At 40.3% G+C, this 24052-nt stretch overlaps 1 protein-coding gene across 1 annotated transcript in view; it reads right to left on the bottom strand.

The window, feature by feature from the left end:
* IDO2 (indoleamine 2,3-dioxygenase 2) overlaps positions 1-24052 on the bottom strand; it is a 76320-nt gene that overhangs the window by 9637 nt on the left and 42631 nt on the right. Inside the window, exons 3-8 of the mRNA XM_004382139.3 lie at positions 18259-18378; positions 15539-15657; positions 13215-13229; positions 11715-11814; positions 10228-10345; positions 350-401 (exon numbers count right to left, since the gene is read on the bottom strand). Coding sequence (XP_004382196.1) covers positions 350-401; positions 10228-10345; positions 11715-11814; positions 13215-13229; positions 15539-15657; positions 18259-18378 — 524 coding nt within the window. The remainder of the gene's footprint in view (positions 1-349; positions 402-10227; positions 10346-11714; positions 11815-13214; positions 13230-15538; positions 15658-18258; positions 18379-24052) is intronic.

Here is a 24052-nt window from a genome sequence, read left to right as displayed (position 1 = left end):
GAGAATGGGTATAAGCAATAAAGCTATGTGGGTGGCATCTTGGGCTTTCTTTTATTTATTTGTTTTTTGCTGTCACCAAGTTGAGGTTGTAGGAAAAGTGAATATAAACGGATCTAATATGACGGCTTAAGGACAATCATTCTGAACAAAAACATCAACTCTCGATGTCATTTGTCATGCAGACGGTATCCCACTTCTTTCATCCCAGCATGGATGCAGGTGATTACTCTGCTAGCAAGCGTTCCTTGGTGTGTTTCTTACTCTAGGAAGCTTTTGTCTGTTCTTTCTCTCATAAATTTGGAAAATGCTACAGAGGCCCCATGCAGGAAAGCAGTTGAACTATACTTACCCAGAGAGAAAGATCCGGATGACTGCATAAAATATGTCTGGATCTACATAATCTGGAGGAGCAATCAAAATGTGAACTTTACTACAGGCACAAAAAGAAATTGGTTACATATGCAGGCCCTCTGTTTTCCTGGGGCTGCCTCCTCTATCTGATCTGCGCAGAGACCTGGAATGAAAATGGCAGCAGGAGGGGCTGGAATGTTCTCTTCTGTAGTCCCCCTCACTGGTGTTTTCAGAACTTTTAAACTATTCCATATGCTGTCTTTTTCTATTCTTGGAACTTCCCTTTTCTGTACTTAACAACAACAACAACAAAAAGAGACCAAGGCCATCTTTAAAAATGTAGTATTTTAAACGGACATGATGTCTGAGAGAATGTGGGAAATGGAGAGGAGAAAAGCAGTAAGAAAACGTTCCCTCTTCCAAGGCTTTCACGAAGGAGAGAAGCTAAAGTCATCCATGCTCAAGTGAAGCTCTGTTTAGTCAACAAAGGACACAGCAGTGGAGTGTCCCTTGCCCAGGGACAGCCACACCAGGTCAGATACAGGTTCATTTAGCTGAATTCATTAATCCGTGCAGCTTTTTTTTTTTTTTTAATCTCTGCCAATTCCTGGGGATAACTGATTCTACTAGTTATTAACTTGTTTGTACTAAATTTCTTTTCATCACATTTTAAAGGTTATTCTCTCTTCTTCATATAATGAGGACCCTAAATATTCGGTGATCTGGTATATATTTGTCATAGCTATATTCCTGTCTATGTCCCTTTGCTTCTGAGTGAAAAAGAAATGTCTTTTTACTGAGGTTTATATAATGCCATCTCCATATGATCATTTCCTCTTCCCTACCATCACTACTAACCTCCGGTCCTCCACGTCTTTTTCCTGCTCCTCATTTTCTCTGAAGCCCCTTAGGCCCATGTGACTCATGTCTTCGTTCAGCACCAAAACCAAAAAAAACCAAACCCCTCGCCATCGAGTCAATTCTGACTCATAGCAATCCTATAGCAGCCCTATAGGACAGAGTAGAACTGCCCCATACAGTTTCCAAGGAGCAGCTGGTAGATTCAAATTGCCAACCTTTTGGTTAGCAGTCAAGCTTTTAACCACTGTGCCACCAGGGCTCCTCATTCAGCACCAGGGCTCCCTAATGACTCTGTATGGTCCTCCAGTCCCTCTGCTCTTCTGTGACAATGCCCCATGTGCTAGACTTTTCTCTGGGCTCTACTTCTGGGCCCTTCCCATTTGGTGGTTTATTCTTACCGAAACTGCTAAATATTCTTTATAAGTTTTTGCTGAAGCAGTAATGACTGGCAACACTTTAATAGTTTCCCAACTTAACAGATTTAAGGAGAAAAAAATTAAATGATAATTTCAAGATTTGAAAATAAAATTATAAAATTCAATGTCCATTCATGATCAAAACACACAAAAAACTTTAGCAAATTAACAGTAGGATGGAACAGCCATACGCTAATAAAGGGAATCCACAGAAATCCTATACTTAGTGGTGAAATATTAAAACATTTCCTTTAAAATGTGGAACAAAACAAGCAATAGCACTTCCATTCAACCCTGTGTTGGAGGTCCTAGCCAAAAGGAAGAAGAAAGAAAGAAAAATTATAAGTATTTTAATGAAGAAACAAAACATTATTTTCAAATGCTATCATTTCTATATAGAAAACCTAGGTAACCTACACTAATTATTAGACTTAATAAGGGTGTTTAGCAACGTGTGGGATTCAAGATTAATAATCAAATATCGATTTCTTTTCTATAAACCAGCATCAAACAGGAGGTAGTTAAATCAAAAGATACCATATACAACAGAAATAAAACTATAAAGTAAACGCAAAAAACACAGATATGTAAGCCCCTTATGTAGGAAATTACAAAATATCCTTAAAAAAATTAAAGCAGAGCTAATAAATGAAAAGGTACATTCTTGTAGACAATGCTCATGGACAAGGAAACTTACTATCAAAATCTAAAAGAGGAAATGTATCTAAGAGAAGAATTTTCCATCTGGATAAATTTTAGCCCATGTGACAAAAGAATACCTAGCAATACGAAGAAATAGTTTGGGGTAGTTCATTTCATCCAAAAACCTTAGAATAATATTTTTATGCTACTATCTACCTCTTCACCTGCCTGATCATAAGAGGAAAAGATTAAGCATAATATCAAAATCATGTAATTTTTTCTCCAAATGAATATATAGATTTAATGCAGTTGACATAATATTTCCAACAGAGATGTGTTTTTTTTTTTTTTAATGGAACTATCGACGGCATTGTACTTCAAGACAGTAAAAAGAAAAGTTTTCTTTTTGACAGTGAATGTGATACCATTCTTGTTCAATTTATCATACCCAGCTTAGTAGACCATATGATTGTCCAATTCAAAATGGCCAATACCGGTCCATTTCAGCTCACTAATGCCTAAGATATTGGTCTTCAAGTCTTCCATTTCATTTTTGACAACTTCCAATTTTCCTAGATTCATGCTTTGTACACTGAACATTCCATTTATTAATGGATATTTGCAGCTGTTTCTTCTTATTTTGAGTCATGCCACATTAGCAAATGAAGGTCCTGAAAGCTTTACTCCATGTATATCATTAAGGTCAATTCTACTCTGAGGAGGCAGCTCTTCCCCAGTTGTATCTTGAGTGACATCCAACCTGAAGGACTCATCTTCCGGCACTATATCAGACAATATTCTACTGCTATCATAAGGTTTTCACTGGGCAATTTTTTTTTTCAGAAGTAGACCACCATGTCCTCCTTCCCAGTTTGTCTTAGTCTGGAAGCTCTGCGGAAACCTCTCCACCATGGGTGATCCTCGTAGCATTGGAAATACCAGGGGCATAGCTTCCAGCATCATAGCAACACGGAAGCCACCACAGTACAACAAACTGACAGATGAGCGGTGGAAATAAAAACTAGTGCCAGGAAAAAAAAAAAAAACGTAGTGTCAAATAAAATTAAATGAAAAATAAAATAGTCTATGGTCAGATCAGGCTGGATTTTATAGAACAGGTTACATATTTTAGCCTTATCGTTAGAATTATGAACAAACCAAATTCCTATTGGTCCAATAGGAATATAATGTGATCTACACATGTAGCATCAAATTTTCTAGTAGTCAAATTTCAAAAAGTAGGAAAAAAACATAGGTGTAATTAATAGCAATAATATATTTTTTTAACCCCTGATATCCAAATATTATCACTAATGATATCTTTGTTTTTTGTAGTATGTCCATGAAATCCTGTGTATACACCTACACACTTAAAAATTTTAACTTACTAAGATGCAACTATTGGTCTCTATTGGTCTCTAATCGTCCAGAGCAAAAGAGAAAGAAGGAAACCGAAGACTCAAAGAAGAAACTAGTTTACAGGACTAATAGTCTACACAAACCATGGCCTCATCTACCCTAAGACCAGAAAAACTAGATGGTGCCCAGCTACCGCTACCAACTGTTCTGATCAGTGTCACAATAATAGTTGGATCCTGATAGAAGGGGAGAAAAATGTGGAACAGTACCTCAAATTCTTAAAAAATTCTAGACTTACTGGATTGGTTGAGACTGGAGGACTCTCTGAGACTAATGTCCTGAAATACTCTTTAAGCCTTTAACTGAAACTATCCCTTGAGATCACCTTTTAGCTAAATAACAGATTGGTTCACAAAATAAAGAATATTACCCATGAGTACTGTGCTCCTTAAAAAAAAAAAAAATCTATATGAGACCAAATGCCAACAACTACTTTAAAACAAAGATGAGAAGGCAGAGGGACAGGGAAACTAGATAAATGGAAACAGAACAACCAGGACAGAAATAATGAGAATGTTCATGCGTTGTGAAGAATGTAACCAATGTCACTGAAAAATTTGTGTGGAAATTGTTGAATGGGAGCCTAAACTTCTGTGTAAACCTTCACTGAAAATACAACAAAATACATATTTTTTAATTCTATTTTACACTTACAGCACATTTCATTTAGGTGCTAAATTTTCAACAGTTACATGAAATGTACTTTTACCAAAACAATAAAGATATATTTAGCAGAAAATTATTTTACTTACACTGATTCAGTTTTTAAATTTCAATTCATTAAAAATAACTGAAACTAAAAATTTAGTTCCTCAGTCGTACTGGCCACATTCCAAGTGTTTAATAGCCACGTGTGACCAGAGGCTACTGTACTGGGCTGTGCCAGGAATAGACATTGAAAAGCTTTAGCAGTGAAAGTGATGCAATATGATGTGCACATTTAGAAGTTTACTCCAGCTGCTGTGTAGAGAATGAATTAGAACAGGCAAAGAGCAGATAAAGCAAAGGATTTAGAAAGCTATTGCAGAAGTCCAGGCAAGAGATGATGATCGCCAGGTTTAGATTAAGTGATGGTGGTAACGGAGAGAGAAGAGATGCAAATAAAATTAATATTAAGGAAAGAGACTAGTTTGTGATAATGGAGTGCTATCTGGAGCCCTGGTGGTGCAGTGGTTAAGAGCTACGGCTGCTAACCAAAAGCTCAGCAGTTCGAATCCACCAGTAGCTCCTTGGAAACCCTATGGGGCAGTTCTGCTCTGCCCTATAGGGTTGCTATGAGTTGGAATTGACTCAGCAGCAATGGGTTTGGTTTTTCTTTTTTTGGTATCCTCCCATTGAAAACATTTTTTTAAAAAAAGCCAAATAAATTATGAAAATATCTTCATCAAGGCATCAAAAAGCAGAAACGGCAGTAAGGAACCACCAGGCAAAGATCTAAGGGAAAGCAGAGACCCAGAGAAGAAGGCAGAAAACTGGAGGGGCAAGGCTGCTTTTTCCCTGAAGGTATTTTCCAATCCAGGGACACTTGGGCTCTGGTTTTATTGGTCTGTCTGTATACCAGGAGCCAGAAATAAGGCCCTGGCGTAGCTATGTGGAGGAATTTTACATGATACCATTCTCATATTAAACTGGGAGCCCCCAAAGCCTATAACCTCAGTGTCAGTGTGAATTAGAGGTTCTCCCTCCCATGCCTGCTAGTTGTCGCCTGAACAATATGAAAATTACCTTAGTGCTGAGCAGAGCAAGATTAAAAAAAAAAAAAAAAAACTATCCCTGAGAAGTAGTGACCATTTTTGCACATTTCTGTCCCAGTTCAATTACCTGCTTGCCATATGAGACCTCAGTTGCCTGATGAGTACATGGGACTTCACTTGCTAACTTAGGGTGGTCCAGTGTCTTCCAGAACCAGGAAGATCCCGATACAAATATTTCTTTACCCTAGTCCCTGAAGATTGCCTACAAATGATTTTTCAAGGGCAATGAGCATTACGCAGTAAAAAATAAGCAAAAAAAAAAAAAAAAGAACAGTGCAACTGGCAATGAGAATCAGCAGAAAAACAAAAGAGAGAACAGAAATGAAATTTTCATATATTTTAAAGAAGCACAATGAAGCATAAGCAGAATTAACTGAACAATCCAACAGACAGAAAGAAAAAGAGGAAATCTTAAAAAAGAGTCAAAGGGAAAAGACGGATTACCTGCAAAGACTGATAGATGGACGGGTAACTTTTCAGTAGTGACAATGGGAAGCAGAAGACATTGCACAGATATCTTCAATATTTAAAGGATATGATTGCTGGCAAAAACTGTCTTCAGGAATTAGAGTGAAATAAGGCAATTTGTAGATGGGAGTGTTCACTACCAGCAGACCCTCACTAGAGTAAATCCTAAAGGAGGAATTTCAGGCAGAGGAAATGAGACAAAAGGAATGAAGAACAAAGACAGCTGATAATATCAGGTAGATTGAAGTAAACTTTAACTGTGTAAAACAATAATAATCACATCTTGTGGAATTTTAGATAGTTTTGATACATGATATACAATTGAAGTTCTTCCTTATATCTCTAAGGAATCTTCTGTAACGATTTATATTACTCTTCAGTGTTCTGAGAGTTGGTTTTGTGTATGTATGTGCGTGTATGTCCCCATATTTGGTGTTTTGACATTATAAAATTGGATTTAAGGTATGAGATGGTGGCTCAAATGATTTAGGTATATTCGGATCAGGTCCCTGGGTGGCACAAATGGTTTGTGCTCAACTACTAATCTAAAGGTTGGTGGTTCAAACCCACCCACCAGCATCACAGAAGAAAGGCCTGGCAATCTGCTTCCGTAAAGATTACAGCCAAGAAGACCCTATGCAGCAGTCCTGCTTGTAACATGTGTGGGATCACCAGGAGTCATAATTGACTTGACAATAACGAATGACTGATTATAATTACAAATTATCATGTGGAACGCATCCACCAGTGAGGACAACTTTAAAAATGTGAATCTGACTTACTATTGTCTGGAATTTAGTAGAGGACAATTCCAGCACTGATTATTTTCCAATTGAGTTTAGACATAAGTTCCCAAAGCTAAGAAAGAAAAATCCTTAGATAAAATTAAATGAATTAATCGGTAGGAAATTGTAACAAAAGTTCACACTTTGGTTTAGCCCCTATTTACTGATTAAGAAACACAATTTAAATACGTATGCCAAATTATTAGAAGGAAACATGTGGAATCCTCATGACCATTAGAAGAAAAACTTCTCAGAAGTACCAGTGGGTCAAGGAGAAAGTGGAAATTCCATTGCTTCAGAAAAAAATACAAGGCAAAAATTTCCTTAGTTTTTCAGAGAAGATCTCTCTTGACTTTTCTGGGGAGAAAATGAATTCTCAGATAACGCGAGGTATCAAAAAACATGCCAACAAACATGTCTGACAATAATCTAGATACTTGAAGACCTGAAAATATTTTAGCCTCCCAACTGACCACAAAGCTCAGAGCTGCCTGGGCTCTATGTAGACCACCATTCCAAAGAAGAGGTACACCCATCCTGCAGGTACTCAGTGTTGACACGCAGAAAGCAATGGCGAGTTGAGGTGGGTATACTTTGTATTTTTAGTATTTCTATGGAGTTCTGCCTTCAGGGGGTCAGAATGGGAAAAACAGAGTAGTCTGGTTTTATTCCGGAATCAGTAGTGAGAACTGTATAAACTGTGAAGTAAGAATCATGTGTGGGCTGGGCAAAGGCTTAGTGACTTAGGTCACAGTATGGTGGTCCTCAGAAATGCCCATTGTAGCCTTGAAATAAAGGGCATCTTCTATACCGGCTTGAGCATGCCTTCAGGCCTCCATGCCTGGAAAAGAGGTATTTATGCAGGTAAGGAGTAGAGTATATGACTCTAGATAAAGATGGGCTCAGAGAAAAGGAAATGTTTGGTTAGATGCATTCTTGGGGATGAAAGCAGGGGGAAGAAGTCCAACTGAACTTCTGTTTATCGTTCAGAGGGGAGTTAACAACTATAAACCAGAGACGATGACTAAAAATTGTGTGTGATTCCTTACACCTCACAGTTTCTAGTAAGTGTTCTTATTGTTGTAACTACGTTTGTCTGATTACTATTGCTGCATAACAAACCACTCCAAACTGAGTGGCATCAACACCCACTTTATTATGTTCTTGGATCCTGTGGGTCAGGAAATTGGACAGCAAACAGTGGGGATGGCTTGCCTCTGCTCCAGTGTCAGGGGCCTCAACTGGGAAGAACTGGACAGAGGCTAACTTGAAAGCGGAGCCTAGAATCATCTGAAAGCTCATTTCCTCCCATGCCAAGTGCCAACTGGAGCACCTACACATGGCCTCTCCATGTGGTATGGCTTTTTCACAAGATGGTGGCCTTGGGGTAGATGGGCTTCTTCCATGGTGACTCAGTATACAAGATTAAAGCTGTATCACCTTTCCTAGCTTTGCCTCAGAAGTCATGTGGTGTCAATCCACTGCATTCTATCGATCATCAGCACGTCACAAGCCCACCCACCTATGTCCCAGGGACACAGACTCCACCTCTTGATGAGAGGGGTGTCAAGGACACACTGTAGAGAAGTATGTGAGATGGAAGGTATTGTAACTATCTTTGGAAAATACAGTCTGATTAAAAAAAAACAAAATAACCATGGGGTTGATTCCAACTCATGGCAACCCCATGTGTTACAGAGTAGAACTGTCCCTTAGGGTTTTTAAGGCTGTAATCTCTGCGGAGGCAGATCACCAGGTACTTTTTCCGCGGCACCACTGCGTGAGTTTGAGTTCAGTTTGCACCACCTAGGGACCTTAGAGATCTTTGGAAAATACAGTCTGATGCATTTATCATCTCAGTGTAATGACTAGTAGTAAAACCTTTAAAATAAATTATGTCTGTGTGGGAAAATTTGCCTTTGGAGGAAATAAGGAAGGTAGCCCCAGAAAAATTGTCACATTCTGTAGTCAGGTTTAAAGGGGAAAAAACATAAAGCAAAAGAGTGGAAAACCACCTCAGACCATCAGACCTGCTGCAAACAATATTCAAGAGAGCATAAGGGGTTGGCCTGGGCTTAAGAAGTGACTCTGAACGTTTGCACCAGGAAAGCCGGTGGTAGGCAGACACAGGTGGCCATCTTATTGCATTATCTGTGTGATGCAGTGCAAAATCTCTCACAGCCTTCCAAACTACGCACTTCTGCTCGTTCATATGATCTGAAGACACCTGGGATGTTTCTCTAATGATCTTGATAACCTGAGTAATAAATTCAGGGTATCTTGGCAAAGCTAAATGCGTCTCACTAAGTTTAGGGAGCATTTGTTTGGCAGAAGACCTAATGATGTTATCAAAAACCAAAACCACACCCATTGCTGTCAAGTCCAGTCTGACTCATAGCAACCCTACAGGACAGGGTAGAACTGCCCTATTGGGTGTCCAAGGAGCTGCTGGTGGGTTGGTACTACTAACCTTTTCGTTAGCCGGGAGCTCTTAGCCACTGCGCCACCAGGGCCCCACTGATGTTATCAGAGGGGCTTGAAAAGTAAAATTCAGAGAAATGGAGAAAATGCACATATAACATGTAAAACAGGGACGTTAAATGGACATAATACGTAGCCTTGTGACTTTGGGTGGGTTTATACCAGCGTGGAGACCCACATGACAAGTACATTTATTCTTTTAACACAAGAAAATAAAGAGCAGGATCATTTAGTTTCTTTCTCCCTTCCTCCTACCCTGTTTACCGTAAACTCTATGTTTTCTAAGAAGCCCTCATTCTTTCAGTGAAACAGGATGTGGAGAAACCGACTTATCGGCTGCTTTTCCCCTATTACCTAATTGCGTTGCTCTGCCACACCCTTCCTTAAGAAAACAGCCAGCACATTTTTTAAGATTCTTCTGATAGAGGAAATCAGTCTCTCAGACACTGGAGACTGAATGTGGTCACCAGAATAAAATGCCACCTGTCCCAGTAGGTGTGGACTTCTTCACTGGCCACACCCGTAACCACTCATCCTTCACTGGCCAGAGGAAAGGACAACTGGAAGTTCAGTAGATAAGGCCTAAAGACAAGTTCGGCCGCCTCAGTCCTCAACAGAGAGAAAAGAAAAAAGGGACATTAGAGAGTTTAAAGACGAACCTCGTCATCACAATTCTGCCCTGGAAGAGGGTGCTGCTGCCAGATGAAGGGTGTACAACCCATGTTCTGGTGTACCTCCTCATCAGTTTCATGCCAGACCTCAAGATGCCAAAGAAATGTCTGGCCACCAATGAGAGGAAAAACGTAAACTATCCTAACCACCAGAAAATGCAGAGAAGGACAAAAACATGAAAATCTCTCTGCAAACTGAGAAATCATTCAGTGATAGCAAATGATTTTAAAACAAAGACAATGCATCAGCACCATCTGCTGGAGAAACGCACCATCATCACCCAGTTAGGATGTGCCCAACCTCCAGGCCTTTTCCCACCAGCAGAGACCTCAGCCTTTGGGGAGCCTTCAAGGAGAGCACAGGAAGTATTCGTTGTACCGTGCATTTGTTCCAAGGTTCTGGTGATATCCTGAATGGAGAGTCTCAGCTGCTGCAAGGCTTGGAGCAGGGAGTCCTGGCTGGGCTGTAGGATGGCTTTCACTGCCTGAACAAGTGCCTGGGGGTGAGATTCGTTCACTCAGTTCATTAGCATTCAGTTAAAGCCCACTGAGGTGGAGGGTGCTCCAAAGCTGTGGGGACCCAGTAGAGGGGAGCTGACTGCTGGGTTGTTTGTCAGAGCTCTTGGGAACACCCCGAACTAGATTCACTGTGGGGTCTAACAGCCAGAACCCACCCTCCCTGAGCACCTCTCAGATAAACCCCTAGCTAAGTTGTTCTGGATTTTTCCATTGACTGCCACATTTCCCACCTCTTGGGGCCTAAACTCTTATTTTCTCCTGTCTTCTTCTGGATTATGAGCATTTCTGCTTCTGCATCTTCAACCAGGGTTCCTTCACTCCCAAGCTCTGTCTTACAGATGGTTTTTTCAGAGTCCAGCTCAAGGGCCCCCTTCTCCATGAAGCCTTCCCTGCCTCACAGCAGTATCTCCCTTATCTGAACTACATTTAAAAGGCCAATGTTTTACTGTGTATCTTTCAGTGTACTTAACATATGGATGAGAACTAAAGTGGCCATCTAATTTCACCTTTGAGAATGAAAGAGGATGCTGTTAATAATTATGTCAGGACCGGCTGTCTACTGAGAACACAGGGGAGCCTCAAAACTTGCTTCAGCAGGGAGGATGGTGAGGAAAAGCGTAAATAGAACTTAGAACTCTTTAGGCAAGGCATGAAGTTTCTAGCTGATCACTAGTCCCTCCACTGTCTTTTGCTTGACACCTGTTCTTTCTCTTAGTTTGCAACCCTCCAGGCTAGATAATCTCAATGACGCATTCCAGCTTTAAATGCTTTCATTTTCCTTTGAACCTTTGCATAGCAATTTTCCCCACCTGGAATGTGCTTTTCCCCTCTCCATCTTCTGCCTTCTCTCCCTTCTTCTCTTCCACCTTCTCTCTCTCCCGACCTAATCCCTATACGACGCTTAGATTTTAATTCAGCTTCATTTCCCCTGGGTAGCTCTCCCTAATCCTCTAAACCTGGATTAGGTTTTAGGTGTGCCTTTGTGAAACATTGCATTTTTTTTTTTTTTAATTACCCTATACAACACTTCATCTCCCTCCACTGGATCGTGAGCTCCTGTGGGGGTCGGGACTGTGTCCCTCTTGTTCACCGTGATATCCCCACTTCCTAGAACAATGCCTGATTTTTGAATGCACAGATGGTTAATCCAAGCTCTACTGAAATTAAGAAGAGAGAGATATTGTTGCGGGCTAGAATTGAAGTCTCTTTTTTCACAGTTGAAACAAATAAAACAAGGCCTACGTGCGTCTGTATTGTGAAATCTAGTGCAGAGGGACTGGGTGGGACAGAAAGTTCCAACTGATCTCCCATTAAAAAATGAGAAAGTGTTGTGGAGTGGGATTTTACCTTAATCCCAGGCACTGCTGCTTTCTCCACCAAAACAGTCACCAGTACAAAACCACGCAGGCTTTCTCCCCCAGGAAATGAAATAATGGTATCCAGGTTCCTTGGGAAGGAAAGGATGACTTGGTTAGAGGTATGGCGTCTGTACTGTGAGTACACTTCCCATAGGTCCTCACCAAGTTGGACAACTGCAAGGTAAAATCTGTGACCAGCTTTTCCTTTTCATATGACAGCCCTGAGGATGAACACACACTTTCATCAGGGAGGGAAGAGATTAAGTCAATTGAAGTCCAAATTCATCTACTCTAAGGAATTCCAAAGTCTAGCGTGACCCTGATGATCTCAGACCAAGTTGCGTCCCACAAAGGGATGGCCAGTGAAAGCATCATGTATAGCTGACTGTTCCAGGGTCAATTCTACAGCCCATCACAATATTCTTGTCAGGAGCCACAGAGTCTTACAGCTAGAATGATCCAGGCAACAGCAAATTCCACACTTCCTTTCTACAGATGAGAAACCAAGAATCAGAGAAGCTAGGCAGTTTGCCCAAGGTCATACAGCTGGTTCATCAGGGCCAAGTCTGATATAAAGTTTCATAACTCAGGCCAGTGCTCTTTCAGTCTATGACATTTTTAATAAAACCCCGTATGACAAAGTAAGAGCTGGCAGACATCCAGAGGGACCATTTCTACATGGCCTGTACGTATCATGTGGATTCAAATATCCTAGATGCAGATCAAGTCTACAAAACCTAATAGCTTAGCTCTACAGATCACTTCTGTCTCTAATATTTTAAGTATGAGAAGAGATGAAAAACAACAAAAGCAAGAAGAAGCAAAAGTAAGTTAGGAAAGGCATTGTCCCATCAGAGTTACGTTAGCTTGGGGAATTGTATGTTCTCCCTTTCATTTCTTCATCTCCTGAGTTATAGGTTTAACCCGGAACCCCGTTATTGAGCTAATGTTTTGTAATGGGAAAGGCAGCATCGACTTAGAAGCTGACTCTGTCCTCCAGAGAAAATGGAGCCCAAAACCATCGGAACCAGACCTGCCTCACAAGATCTCCAGTTCTCCGTATTAACAGGATATGTCAAAAGGAGTCTTCTGTCGCGATAGCAACCACTGCCTGCAATTTGACCTTTCAGCAAAGTTACGGTGAGAACAAAGATCTTTCTCAGACTATGAGACTTCCAAGAGTCACAGAGAATTGGCAATCTTCTTTATTAGTATTTCACTTTATTTGCTTTATTATGCACAGATTGGAAAACACAGTAAAGAAACCGCATCCCCTAATCTCTACCGGACAGAGGCAGCCACTGTTAACATTTGGATTGATAATTTTTGGCACATTTTCTTCTAGTCTTTTTTTTTCCCATGCATTTTTATATATAGCTGATATTTATACTATAGACACAATGGGGTATACTTTCTTTTTGTTTTTTGTTTGTAAGCTTTGAAAGTTAGCATGGCTTCCAAACTGAGTAAAGGATTTCTAAGAATTTACCTGATTTCCAGAGGACTAGTCATATTTCAGTTATCCGCAGCCACAAAGAGAAAAAGAAAATAAAACAACAATTCAGTTTGCAAACCACATATGCCTCCTAGGGTCACATGTACACAGGCATGCATGCTCATGTGCCACTCATTAGTCAGTTCCAACTTATGGCGACCCCATGTGTGTCAGAGTAGAACTGCGCTCCATAGGAGTCTCAGTGCTGATCTTTCAGAAGTGGATCACCAGGCATTTCTTCAGAGATGCCTCTGGGTGGACACAAACCTCCGACCTTTCAGTTAACAGCCAAGCACGTTAACCATTTGTACCACCCAGGGAGTGAGTTAAATCTGAACTCACATATCAGCCGCAGAACACTTGGCCTGTGGCTATCTTGATAAATTACCTTATTCCTTTCTGTTTCGTTTTTAAATTTTTGTAATTACCACAAACCCACATCTTATTACCACAGCTGTAGCTCTCTCACTCGTATTTCGGGACTCGCCCTAAGATCCAGTTCCACTCCCTCACCAGGCTTTTTCCTGACATTTAAAGCCTGCATTGATGTCATTTCTCGGAAATCTCAAAGGACTCATTGTTTGTGTCATTCCTTGACATTTGCCATGTACTGCTGTCTTCTCATTTAGCCACGTTGGGTGTACTTTACTTCTATTTCTTTCATTTTTTCATTGCACTTTGTTCTGTGCTAGGTATTTTAAAAGCCTCCAAATCAATAAATACCAAGAAGGACATCTGGTGAGACCCAGGACTTTGTGTCTGTGCCTTTGGGAGTAAACGAGCCTTGGAGTCCTGGTGGCACAGTGGTTAAGCACTCAGTTGCTAACCAAAAGATTGGTGGTTTGAATCTACCAGCCACTTCATGGCGAAAGATGTGGCAGTCTGCTTCCATGAGGATTTACAGCCTTGGAAACCCTTTGGAGTGGTTCTGCTCTGTACCACAGGGCCACTATGAGTCGGAATTGACTTGACGGCAATGGGTTTTGGATTTTCGTTTTGTGCTCTCTAGCCTCCCAGTCCAGTTATTTTTTCTTTTTAAACTTCCCATTTCCTATCTTTCTCTTTGAATCAGAAATCCAGTTTATTCACTATTCAATGCTTTGACCAGAATCATTACTGCGTGTATATTTATTAATTATTTCTTAGCATCCAAATTCTGAGCCAAATTCAGCAGCTCCCCATGAGAACATTGGTGACTGATTTTTTACTAAAGCAGAGTTAGTCAAAGGTTGTAATTAATAACTATACCAAATCCATTGTCGATGAGTTGATTCTGACTCATAGTGACTGTATAGGACAGAGAAGAACTGCCCCATAGAGTTTCCAAGGGGCGCCCAGTGGATCCGCGCTGCCAACCTTTTGGTTAGCAGCTATAGCTCTGAACCACTATACCACCAGGGTTTCCATTAATAATTATAGAAAACATAAAATCCCAGGGCTCAGAAGTTCTTAAGAGAGATGAGCTGGCTCAATCTTACTGCCTCCAAGGGGTACGTATTTAGTCCTAATCTGTCTATTGAGTATTTAATTCTTTAAAGAATATTCCCTCATCTTTTCTGGCAAGCCCATGGTTACCCACAGCCCATATGCTGGGGAAGTTCTTCACATCCAACCTAAATGTTTCTTTAGCTCTTTTGGTCACAATAGTCTGAAATAAATTTGACTGTGAAAATGAAGTCCAATGGGAAATTTCACACTTTGCTTCTGCTTCTTTCTGGTTGTCTGTTGGAATTCCATTTGTTAAGACTCAAGCGCTTTCTTTTATAGACAGATGTCCCTACTCCCAGCTCAGCTGTTGAGGGAGCGGTGACAGCTAGGTGGAATACGATGTTTTATTAATCAAATTCCCAATCCAACATCCCTAGATGTTCGTTCATTCATAATCATGCATTTATTCATTCTTTCACTATATAATGATCACCCATTGCAGTGCTGCTCCTAACTTGCCTTGAATGGAGGACATATGGTAGGGAATAGTAAAAGGTTTGGCAAGAAAGAACAAGTGAAGTCTAATCATGTAGCAACTTAAAGGTCGGGTTGAGAAATTCAGACTGATAGGGCAGCAAGCTAGAAAATGTGGTCAGGGCTCATGGATTCAGGGTGGATTGAGGGAAGCTTCTGGGGCCTATGGGTTTTGAACTTGTGTTCAAGTTCACCTCCTTCTTTGGAACTATAAAGCAGACAGTAAATATGAACATTCCGAATCACAAAATAGCTGAAAAAGTCTGGTCCTTTGCTGCGGGTAGAGCAAAAGTTACAAGACTTCCCCCTACTCGTTTTCAGTCTATTTAGATCCAGAGTATTCTCTCCTGTCTTACCCTTCTGGATTTCGTTTAGTCCAGTTGGTCAACACCAAATCCGAGTGTACCAGGATAGGAGGGAGCCCCAAGTTCCGGGAGACATCAACAAAGGGAAGGGCAAGATTTCTCGGCAGAACCTTTTGGATAGAAACTCAGACAGTTAGCACATTCTAGAAAGAACACAGTGGAGGAAGTAACCTTGGCTGGCTTTTATTCCAGCAATTCTGTGGCAAAGAAGTGACCTGGGGACAAAACTTGAATTATTTGCACAGTCCACGCACACCCACCTCGCACATAGCTTTTCTGTCAACAAATCTGTGGAGACAGCATTCATGAGTACAAGCTGCAATATGTATGAAAATTATAAAAATGGAACACACACACACACAGTATAAAATAACCTCTGAAAACTGCCTAAGAAGGGAATTAGCAAAAAGTTTAAGCACAAATTATAAATTGGGGGCTGAGTTTGTGACCAGAGGGGTTAAATAAATAAATAAATGTGACGTGATGTGTGTGTGTGTGTATCCCTGGGTGGTGCAAATGGTTAAGTGTTCAGCTGCTAATTGAAAGTTTGGCAATTTGAGTCCACCCAGAGGTGCCTCAGAAGAAAGGCCTGGTGATCTACGTTCAAAAAATCAGTTGTTGAAAGCACAATTCTACTCGGACACACATGGGGTTTCCAAGAGTCGGAATTGACTCCACAGCAACTGGTTTTTGGTGATATATATATATACATATATAGATTATATGCATATATATATCATACATATAATTATTATATACATATATATTACGTACATACACATATATGTATAATACGTATCTGTGCGTTGTTGGGTGCCATCAAGCCGATTTTCAACTCACAGCAACCCCTGTGACAGAGTAGAACTGCCCCAGAGGATTTCCTAGGTTGTAATCTTTACAGAAGCAGATTGCCCAGGTCTTTCTCCCGTTGAACAGCTGGATGAATTCAGACTGCCAACCATTTAGTTAGCAGCTGAGCGCTTGACCATTGTGCAACCAGGGCTCCTTTTATATATGTATAAATATGTCAATCATTTGTTAGTCAGGAAGAACAGAGCACCCTAGAGAGGAATGAGGAAGATCTTGTGTGGAAACAGGTTCTGCTGGTCACTTGATAAGCCAAACCTAAAACCCACAGCACAAGCCGCCCTTAGACAGACCTCCTTCGACCTCTGAACTATCTGAGGAAGTCTCTGCAGAGCCTATCTGCCCACAAAGCTACTCAGACCTGTGGGGGTATATCTCTGTGGAGAAGGCTAAATTAGTCTATATCAAAAGAACATTCATATGCTCTCCATCTCCCATCTCCTTTTTCATTTCCCCTAAAGACAGAAATACCTGTTAAAGAAGCCCCGCCTCTGCCTTTGTTTTTCAGTAGATTCTTAAATAGACTTCACACGGAACTGTTTCTTAGGTAGAAAACAATTAAGAGCTCTACAGAGTTTTGAAATTCAGTCCTAAGGTAACCTTCCCCTGAGAGGCGGGAGACGGGGAGGCCAGTGGAGAAGTGAAATATTAGCTGAAAAGGCAAGGGAAGAAATACCAGAGGCTTAGGGGCAGGGAGCGGAGCCTCACAGGTAGCCTGGAATTACATCAACACACCTGAAAGCTGCCAGACTGTCTTTCCCATCATCCTTCTCTACCCTCTCCCCCAGTTTAGGATGAGGTTATGGGGAACAGATGGGGCCGAGAGAGCCTTTATGAAGCTTTGTTATGTACCTAGGTTCTAACCTCAGGCATGTGATTTTTAAAAAATGAAATGTACTGACGTACAAAGTTTGAAGCAGCTGGACACTTGCCTTTTCTCTCAGCTTCCTCTGTTTACCTGAAGATAAAATTAAAGAGATAGGCCTGACCAGACCAACAAAACAGGCATGGGCGTGGAGTTCTACAACCATGGTAACTCCCTGATTTCTGGAAAAGGTTCATTTATAAGAAGTGAAAGAAAGTAATAATTTGTACTGTGGAGAGGGAAATTCTGGGAATTCATATCCCAAGGCATGGATTAGATTGAAACTATAAGAAATGATACAAAGATTCGGAAAAGATTTAGATGAATTATAAAGAGACAGACCAATAATTTGCTAGGTAGAAAGCAATACTAGAGAAAAAAAAAAAAAAAAAGGACTAGTGCTTTAAATGCCATTGTGCTCCTTCTCTGGGGAAAGAAAGCAACACTAGTGAAATCAAAAGACCTAGGTTCCAGCCCCGACTCTTCCGCTAATTCACTATGGACCTTAGACAAGTAATTTCACGTCTGTGGTCCTCAGTTGTTGTCAAATGTGCACAGTATAGCCTTAGCACATTATGTAGGTGTGAAAATTGATAGCGATAACGATGTGTATAGGATTACATAATGCATAAAATGTAAGCTATCATTATATCATTAAGGTTTTTTTTAAAATGAGTTCTCAGAACCTTCCTTCAAATATAGCTCTTCAGGCATTCTTGGAAAAGGATGTCAGAGGAAATAGATTCAAAAGATTATAAAAGGGGGAAAGGGCTACCAATTTCGAAGAAAAGTAGCCCCCTAATTTGGGAGAAAAATAGTCCGTCATATAAAAAGGCCCTTCACTCTTTCTACAACTGACACTCAACGAATAGAGCAAGGAAGGGCCCAGTTTTCCAGGAAAACAGTGTAGTACCAAGTAGAGAGCGTATTCTAGGTGCAAGGGACCTGCCAGATGACATATCAGGTATCTAACCCTTACCTGTTCAGGCTGTGTCTCTCCTTCCTGCCAGACATATCCCATGGTAATAAAGCTCAGGACCAAGTGTGCCAGGCGTTGTTCCCGGTAACTCTTTAGGAAATGGCAGTTCAGGAGGGGCATCTGTTCAAGAGAAGTTCCAGAGATTATCAACTGAGGTGGTGGGTATGGGGATAAGGGCTCTGCAACGTGAAGGTCCATTGGGGTAAGAAAAATAGTTACATTTCAATGAAGGAACTAAGAACCTTTGTGCACACCCACTTTCCCTCAGATCCCTCAGAAGTATAGCAATTGGTCCATATGGTATTGCTTAAGAACTAGCTAAATGCCCCAATGGATACCTCAGAATGTTCCCATGGTTGTGCTGGGCACTGGTCTCCATCCCTGAAGCTATTGCTTAGTCAGAGTGTTGTAGAACAATTGTCTCCTAAGACTGAGATTATGCAACATTCACAATACTGTCTTATCAAAACACTTATGCTTACTTGGTATCATTTAACCCTAATAACAGCCCTGGGGTGTGGGGTGTGATGATCTCCAATTAATACATGAGTAAAATAAGATTCAATGGAGTTAGGAATTTGACCAAATCTCCATGGGGAGGCATCTGAGGTGGGTCAAATGGATGCTCCACCCTTGTTTGAACAAGAACAGTAACCTCAATGGTGTCACTAGGGGAGTGCAGGGGCTGTGGAGCACATCCAGTGAGACTGACAGAGGATGTGACACTGCCAGAGGGTGTGACACTGTCAGAGAGTGTGAAGCCAAAATGACTATCTATAAAAATATCCCTGTAGTTAGTTTTAACAACAAAAACATTTTTCACACTAAATAGATAATAGATAGGTGGTAACTTTAGTAAAGGGTAAGACAGTACACAATACTGGGGAAGCCAAGGCAAGGTCATGGAAGATCCAAAGACACATCCAAACTCCCTGAGGGACCGAATTACTGGGCTGAGGGCTATGCGGATCATGGTCTTGGGGAACATCTAGTTCAATTGGCATAACGTAGTTTATAAAGAAAATGTTCTACATTCTACTTTGGTGAGTAGCGCCTGGGGTCTTAAAAGTTTGTGAGCAGCCGTTTAAGATACTCCACTGGTCTCACCCCTTCTGGAGCAGGAGAGAATGAAGAAAACCGAAGACACAGGGAAAGATTAGTCCAAAGAACTAATGGACCACAACTACTACAGCCTCTACCAGACTGAGTCCAGCACAACTAGATGGTGCCTGGCTACCACCACCAACTCCTCTGATAGGGTCCCAGACAGAGCTAGAGAAAAATGTAGAACAAAATTCTAACCCACAATAAAAAAAGACCAGACTTACTAGTCAGACAGAGACTGGAGAAACCCCAAGACTATGGCCCCCAGACACCCTTTTAGCTCAGTAATGAAGTCACTCCTGAGATTCGCCCTTCAGCCAAAGATTAGACAGGCCCATAAAACAAAACGAGACTAAATGGGCACACCAGCCCAGGGGCAACGACAAGAAGGCAGGAGGGGACAGGAAAGCTTGTAATAGGGAACCCAAAGTCTAAAAGGGGAGAGTGTTGACATGTCTTGGGGTTGGCAACGGATGTCACATAACAATATGTGTACTAATTGTTTAATGAGAAGCTAGTTTGTTCTGTAAACCTTCATCTAAAGTACCGTTTAAAAAAATTAAAAAAAAAATTTTTGTAAGCTCAGCTTACATGTATCAATATACCTACAAAGCTAAAACTCTATGCTAATTTACTTTTTGAACCTTCTAATGCACTCTGGTCAGTCAGAGCTGTCATTATTACCCAATTGCAACTACGCTGTGAATCACGTGGTTTCATCTTCATGTGCTACAAACACGCACTGTTGTTTTTGATACTGCTGTTGATTTCGTCAAATTTTCTGGTGTTTTAGCTACAATATTGTGGTAATTAGTGTTTGTGAACCTATATCAATAACTTTTTTGAGAATGAAGTGATAATTAAAGGAAAAGAAGGAGTAACATAAAGGAATTATGATTTATAAGTAGTTTTACTAAAAAAAACATTACTAAGGATTCTGTATGGTCTGGTACAGGAGGAGGCCCATGACGGAGTGAAACCATGAGTTACTGCACTGGGTAACGCCAACCCTAATGATGCCACTGGGGGACCCTGGCTAAGTCTTTTCACCTCTCCGTGACTGTTCTTCTTTGTCGAAATGGGGATAACAATAGCATCATTGTGAGGTTCAGAGGTGCTACTGTCATTGAAAGCAACTCCTTGTACAAAAGGTGGTTATTAGTGAAAGATCTGCCAAAACAAATATTATCAGTTTCCCAGTACTTCCTGGGTCTGCCCTGCCTGTCTTGGTTAACACCAGCAACCTCTGATCTCCTGCTAGACCTGGCGGGGTATTTCTCCACAGGGCCTAAGGCGCCAGAAGGAATGGTGGGGAACATCTCTGGTATCAATTTAAGCTCCAGGCACCCAAGTGGTGGTACATTTGCTCTGTGACTCCCACCGCGCCCCCTCAAAGTGGAGGTAGAGGCAGTTCGCGTTTGAGCAAAAGCCTCCGGGTCGGAATTTTTCCTCTGTTATCCACTATGGGGCAGCCTCTCTGCTTCTGTCCACAGGGTGCCATACTGTTTCTTCCTCCTTTTAAAAATTCTCTTGGGATCCCACACTTAATGTGTCCTAGGCTTGTCTCTGTGGCTGTTGGTGGTGGTGGGGAAGGTAGAAGAGGTATGCTGCTGACATATTGCATTTCAACAGAAACTAACCCAATAATTTTAACAGTAGTTATTAACTGAATATTTATAGTAAGATTTTTACTACAGAATGTCCAAGTCATCATGCAAAGAACTTCCCATGCAGGATGGTATTGCATCTTCCTGAAAACTTGGAGTGCAAACCTGAGATTCAAAGATGTTAAGATGTTTGCCCAGGGTAACAGACCCAAGAGGGACTGAGCCAGGGTGTTACTTCGGGTCTACTGACCACAACCCTGCTGTCTCCTTAAGGCAATGCTGTCCAGTAGAAATATAATGCCAGCCACAAGTGTATCTTTAAATTTTCTAGTAGCTACATTAAAAAGTTTTTTTTTAAAAAGAGGTGAAGGTGAAATTTTGTTCAGTAATATATTTTATTTAATCCAGTATTTCAAAAGTATTGTCAACATGCAACCAAGATAAATAATAAGACATTTTAAGTCTCTTTTCCATACTAAATCTTTGACATCCACAATTTTAGATCTCAATTCATCCTAACCACATTTCAACAGCTCAGTAGCCAGTGGTTACTGGCTACCTGCAGATACCTACAGGCAGCCAAGGTAAAGGAATAAAGTCCAAGATGGGAAAGTACCTCTTAGGGAGAAAAGTTTTTTCGGGAACCTTCCTGAATATTCCACAGTCCCTGATTTAACAACCCAAAGGACAAAAGAAAATCTTTGCAATGGAACTCTTTTTTTTTTTTCCTTACTAAAAGATGAAATGGTTTAGAAGAGTGAGTCATCAAAATATTACTTGTAATATCTGAAATCATAATATCAAATTGGTTTCATATTGTTGTTTCATAAACCATTATAAAATGGAAAGCAAGTACTTTGCAGAAGCAGCTTGGTTTGACTTAATCTTGACATAAAGAGGTATTCCTTTTGCATCTCACGATGGTGAGCTGGTGTATCTCATGATTTTCTTAATATTGGTTATAAACTCCCTTTATGCCAATATGAAAGAAGCTGAATTGAGGATGCTCTAGTTGTAACACAGAGTAAGAGTCAGCATTTCCAAAATTTGGCCTCCATAACCCTTCTTCAGCCACCATTGCTTAGCTGAATGACTGCTTCTTTAGTCAGGTGGACTTTGCTGGCACCAATATTAGGGTATTTTAAAAGGGCCACCAATAACTTTTTCTACTGGCAAGTCAGACTCTCCGATTAGACTGTGTGCTTCTAGAGAAGAAGAATAATATCTTTAAAGGAAAGATGATATATTTATTTTTAAAAGTTATAAAGGTAATAGGAGTTTACTGTAAAAAATAACAAATACAGTTATATATAAAGGAGAAAATGGTGTCTACGAGCCTCAACATTACTTCCTAGAGGCAGTCATCATTAAAAGTTTAGTGTTTCTACTTCTATGTATAGTAAAATAAATATATATTTTAATTAATTATGGAATCACATTATTTATTCAGTTTATACTGTTATATACCTTTTTCAGTAACTATAGCAAGGGTATGTATATATATACACATATCTGTAGAGAGAGAGATACATATACATATATAGTTTATTTAATAGCTGCATGGTCATCCACTTATTTAACAGATACATTAATGGACATTTAAGGGGCTGTGTTTTCTGTAATTTTTTAATTTTGGTTAATTTTGTTATTACAAATTAATGGAGAAAAGATTGAAGTTGTTAAGGATTTCATTTTACTTGGATTCACAATCAAGGCTCATGGAATCAGCAGTCAAGAACTCAAATGACAAATTGTGTTGCGCAAATCTGCTGCAAAAGACTTCTTTAAAATGTTAAAAAGCATCCATTCATGATAAAAACTCTCAACAAAATAGGAATAGAAAAGAAATTTCTCAACATAATGAAGGGCATTTATACAAAGCCAACAGCCAACATCATCCAAATGAAGAGAGTTTGAAAGCATTCCCCTTGAGAATGGGAACCAGACAAGGATGCCCTTTATTACCACTCTTATTCAAAACTGTGCTGGAGGCCTTAGCCAGAACAATTAGGCTAGAAAAAGAAATAAAGGGCATCCAAATTGGTAGGGAAGAAGTCAAAGTATCTCTGTTTGCAGATGGTATGATTTTATACACAGAAAACTCCAAAGAATCCACAAGAAAACTACTGGAACTAACAGAAGATATTGGCAAAGTTTCAGAATACAAGATAAACATACAAAAATCAGTTGGATTCCTTTACACCAACAAAGAGAACTTCAAAGAAAAAATCACCAAATCAATACCATTTACAATAGCTCCGAAGAAGATAAAATACTTAGGAATAAATCTAACCAGAGACATAAAAGACCTATACAATGAAAACTACAAGACACTACTGCAAGAAACCAAAAAAGACTTGCATGAGTGGAAAAACATACCTTGCTCATGGATAGGAAGACTTAACATTGTGAAAATGTCAATCCTCCCCAAAGTGATCTACAGATACGATGAAATCCCGATCCGAATTCCATGGGCATTTTTTAATGAGATGGAGAAACAAATCACCACCTTCATACGGAAAGGGAAGAGGCCCCAGATAAATAAAGTATTATTCAAGAAGAACAAAGTGGGAGGCCTCACACTACCTGATCTTAGAACCTATTATACCGCCACAGTAGTCAAAACAGCCCGGTACTGGTACAACAGATACATAGACCAATGGAACAGAACTGAGAATCCAGACATAAATTCAACCACCTATGAGCAGCTGATATTTGATAAAGGCCCAAAGTCTGTTAACTGGGGAAAAGACAGTCTCTTTAACAAATGGTGCTGGCATAACTGGATATCCATCTGCAAAAAAATGAAACAAGACCCGTACCTCACACCATGGACAAAAACTAACTCAAAATGGATCAAACACCTAAACGTAAAATAAAAAATGATAAAGCCATGGAAGAAAAAATAGGGACAGTGCTAGGAGCCCTAATACATGGCATAAACAGAATACGAACTATAGGAACAATGCACAAGCACCAGAAGAGAGACTAGATAACCGGGAGCTCCTAAAAATCAAACACTTACGCTCATCAAAAGACTTCACCAAAAGAGTCCAAAGACAACCTACAGACTGGGAAAAAAT

Source organism: Trichechus manatus, unplaced genomic scaffold (genome assembly GCF_000243295.1).
Source record: "Trichechus manatus latirostris isolate Lorelei unplaced genomic scaffold, TriManLat1.0 scaffold00090, whole genome shotgun sequence".
NCBI classification, from domain to species: Eukaryota; Metazoa; Chordata; class Mammalia; order Sirenia; family Trichechidae; genus Trichechus; species Trichechus manatus.
This window is presented reverse-complemented; position numbering and strand designations above follow the sequence as displayed.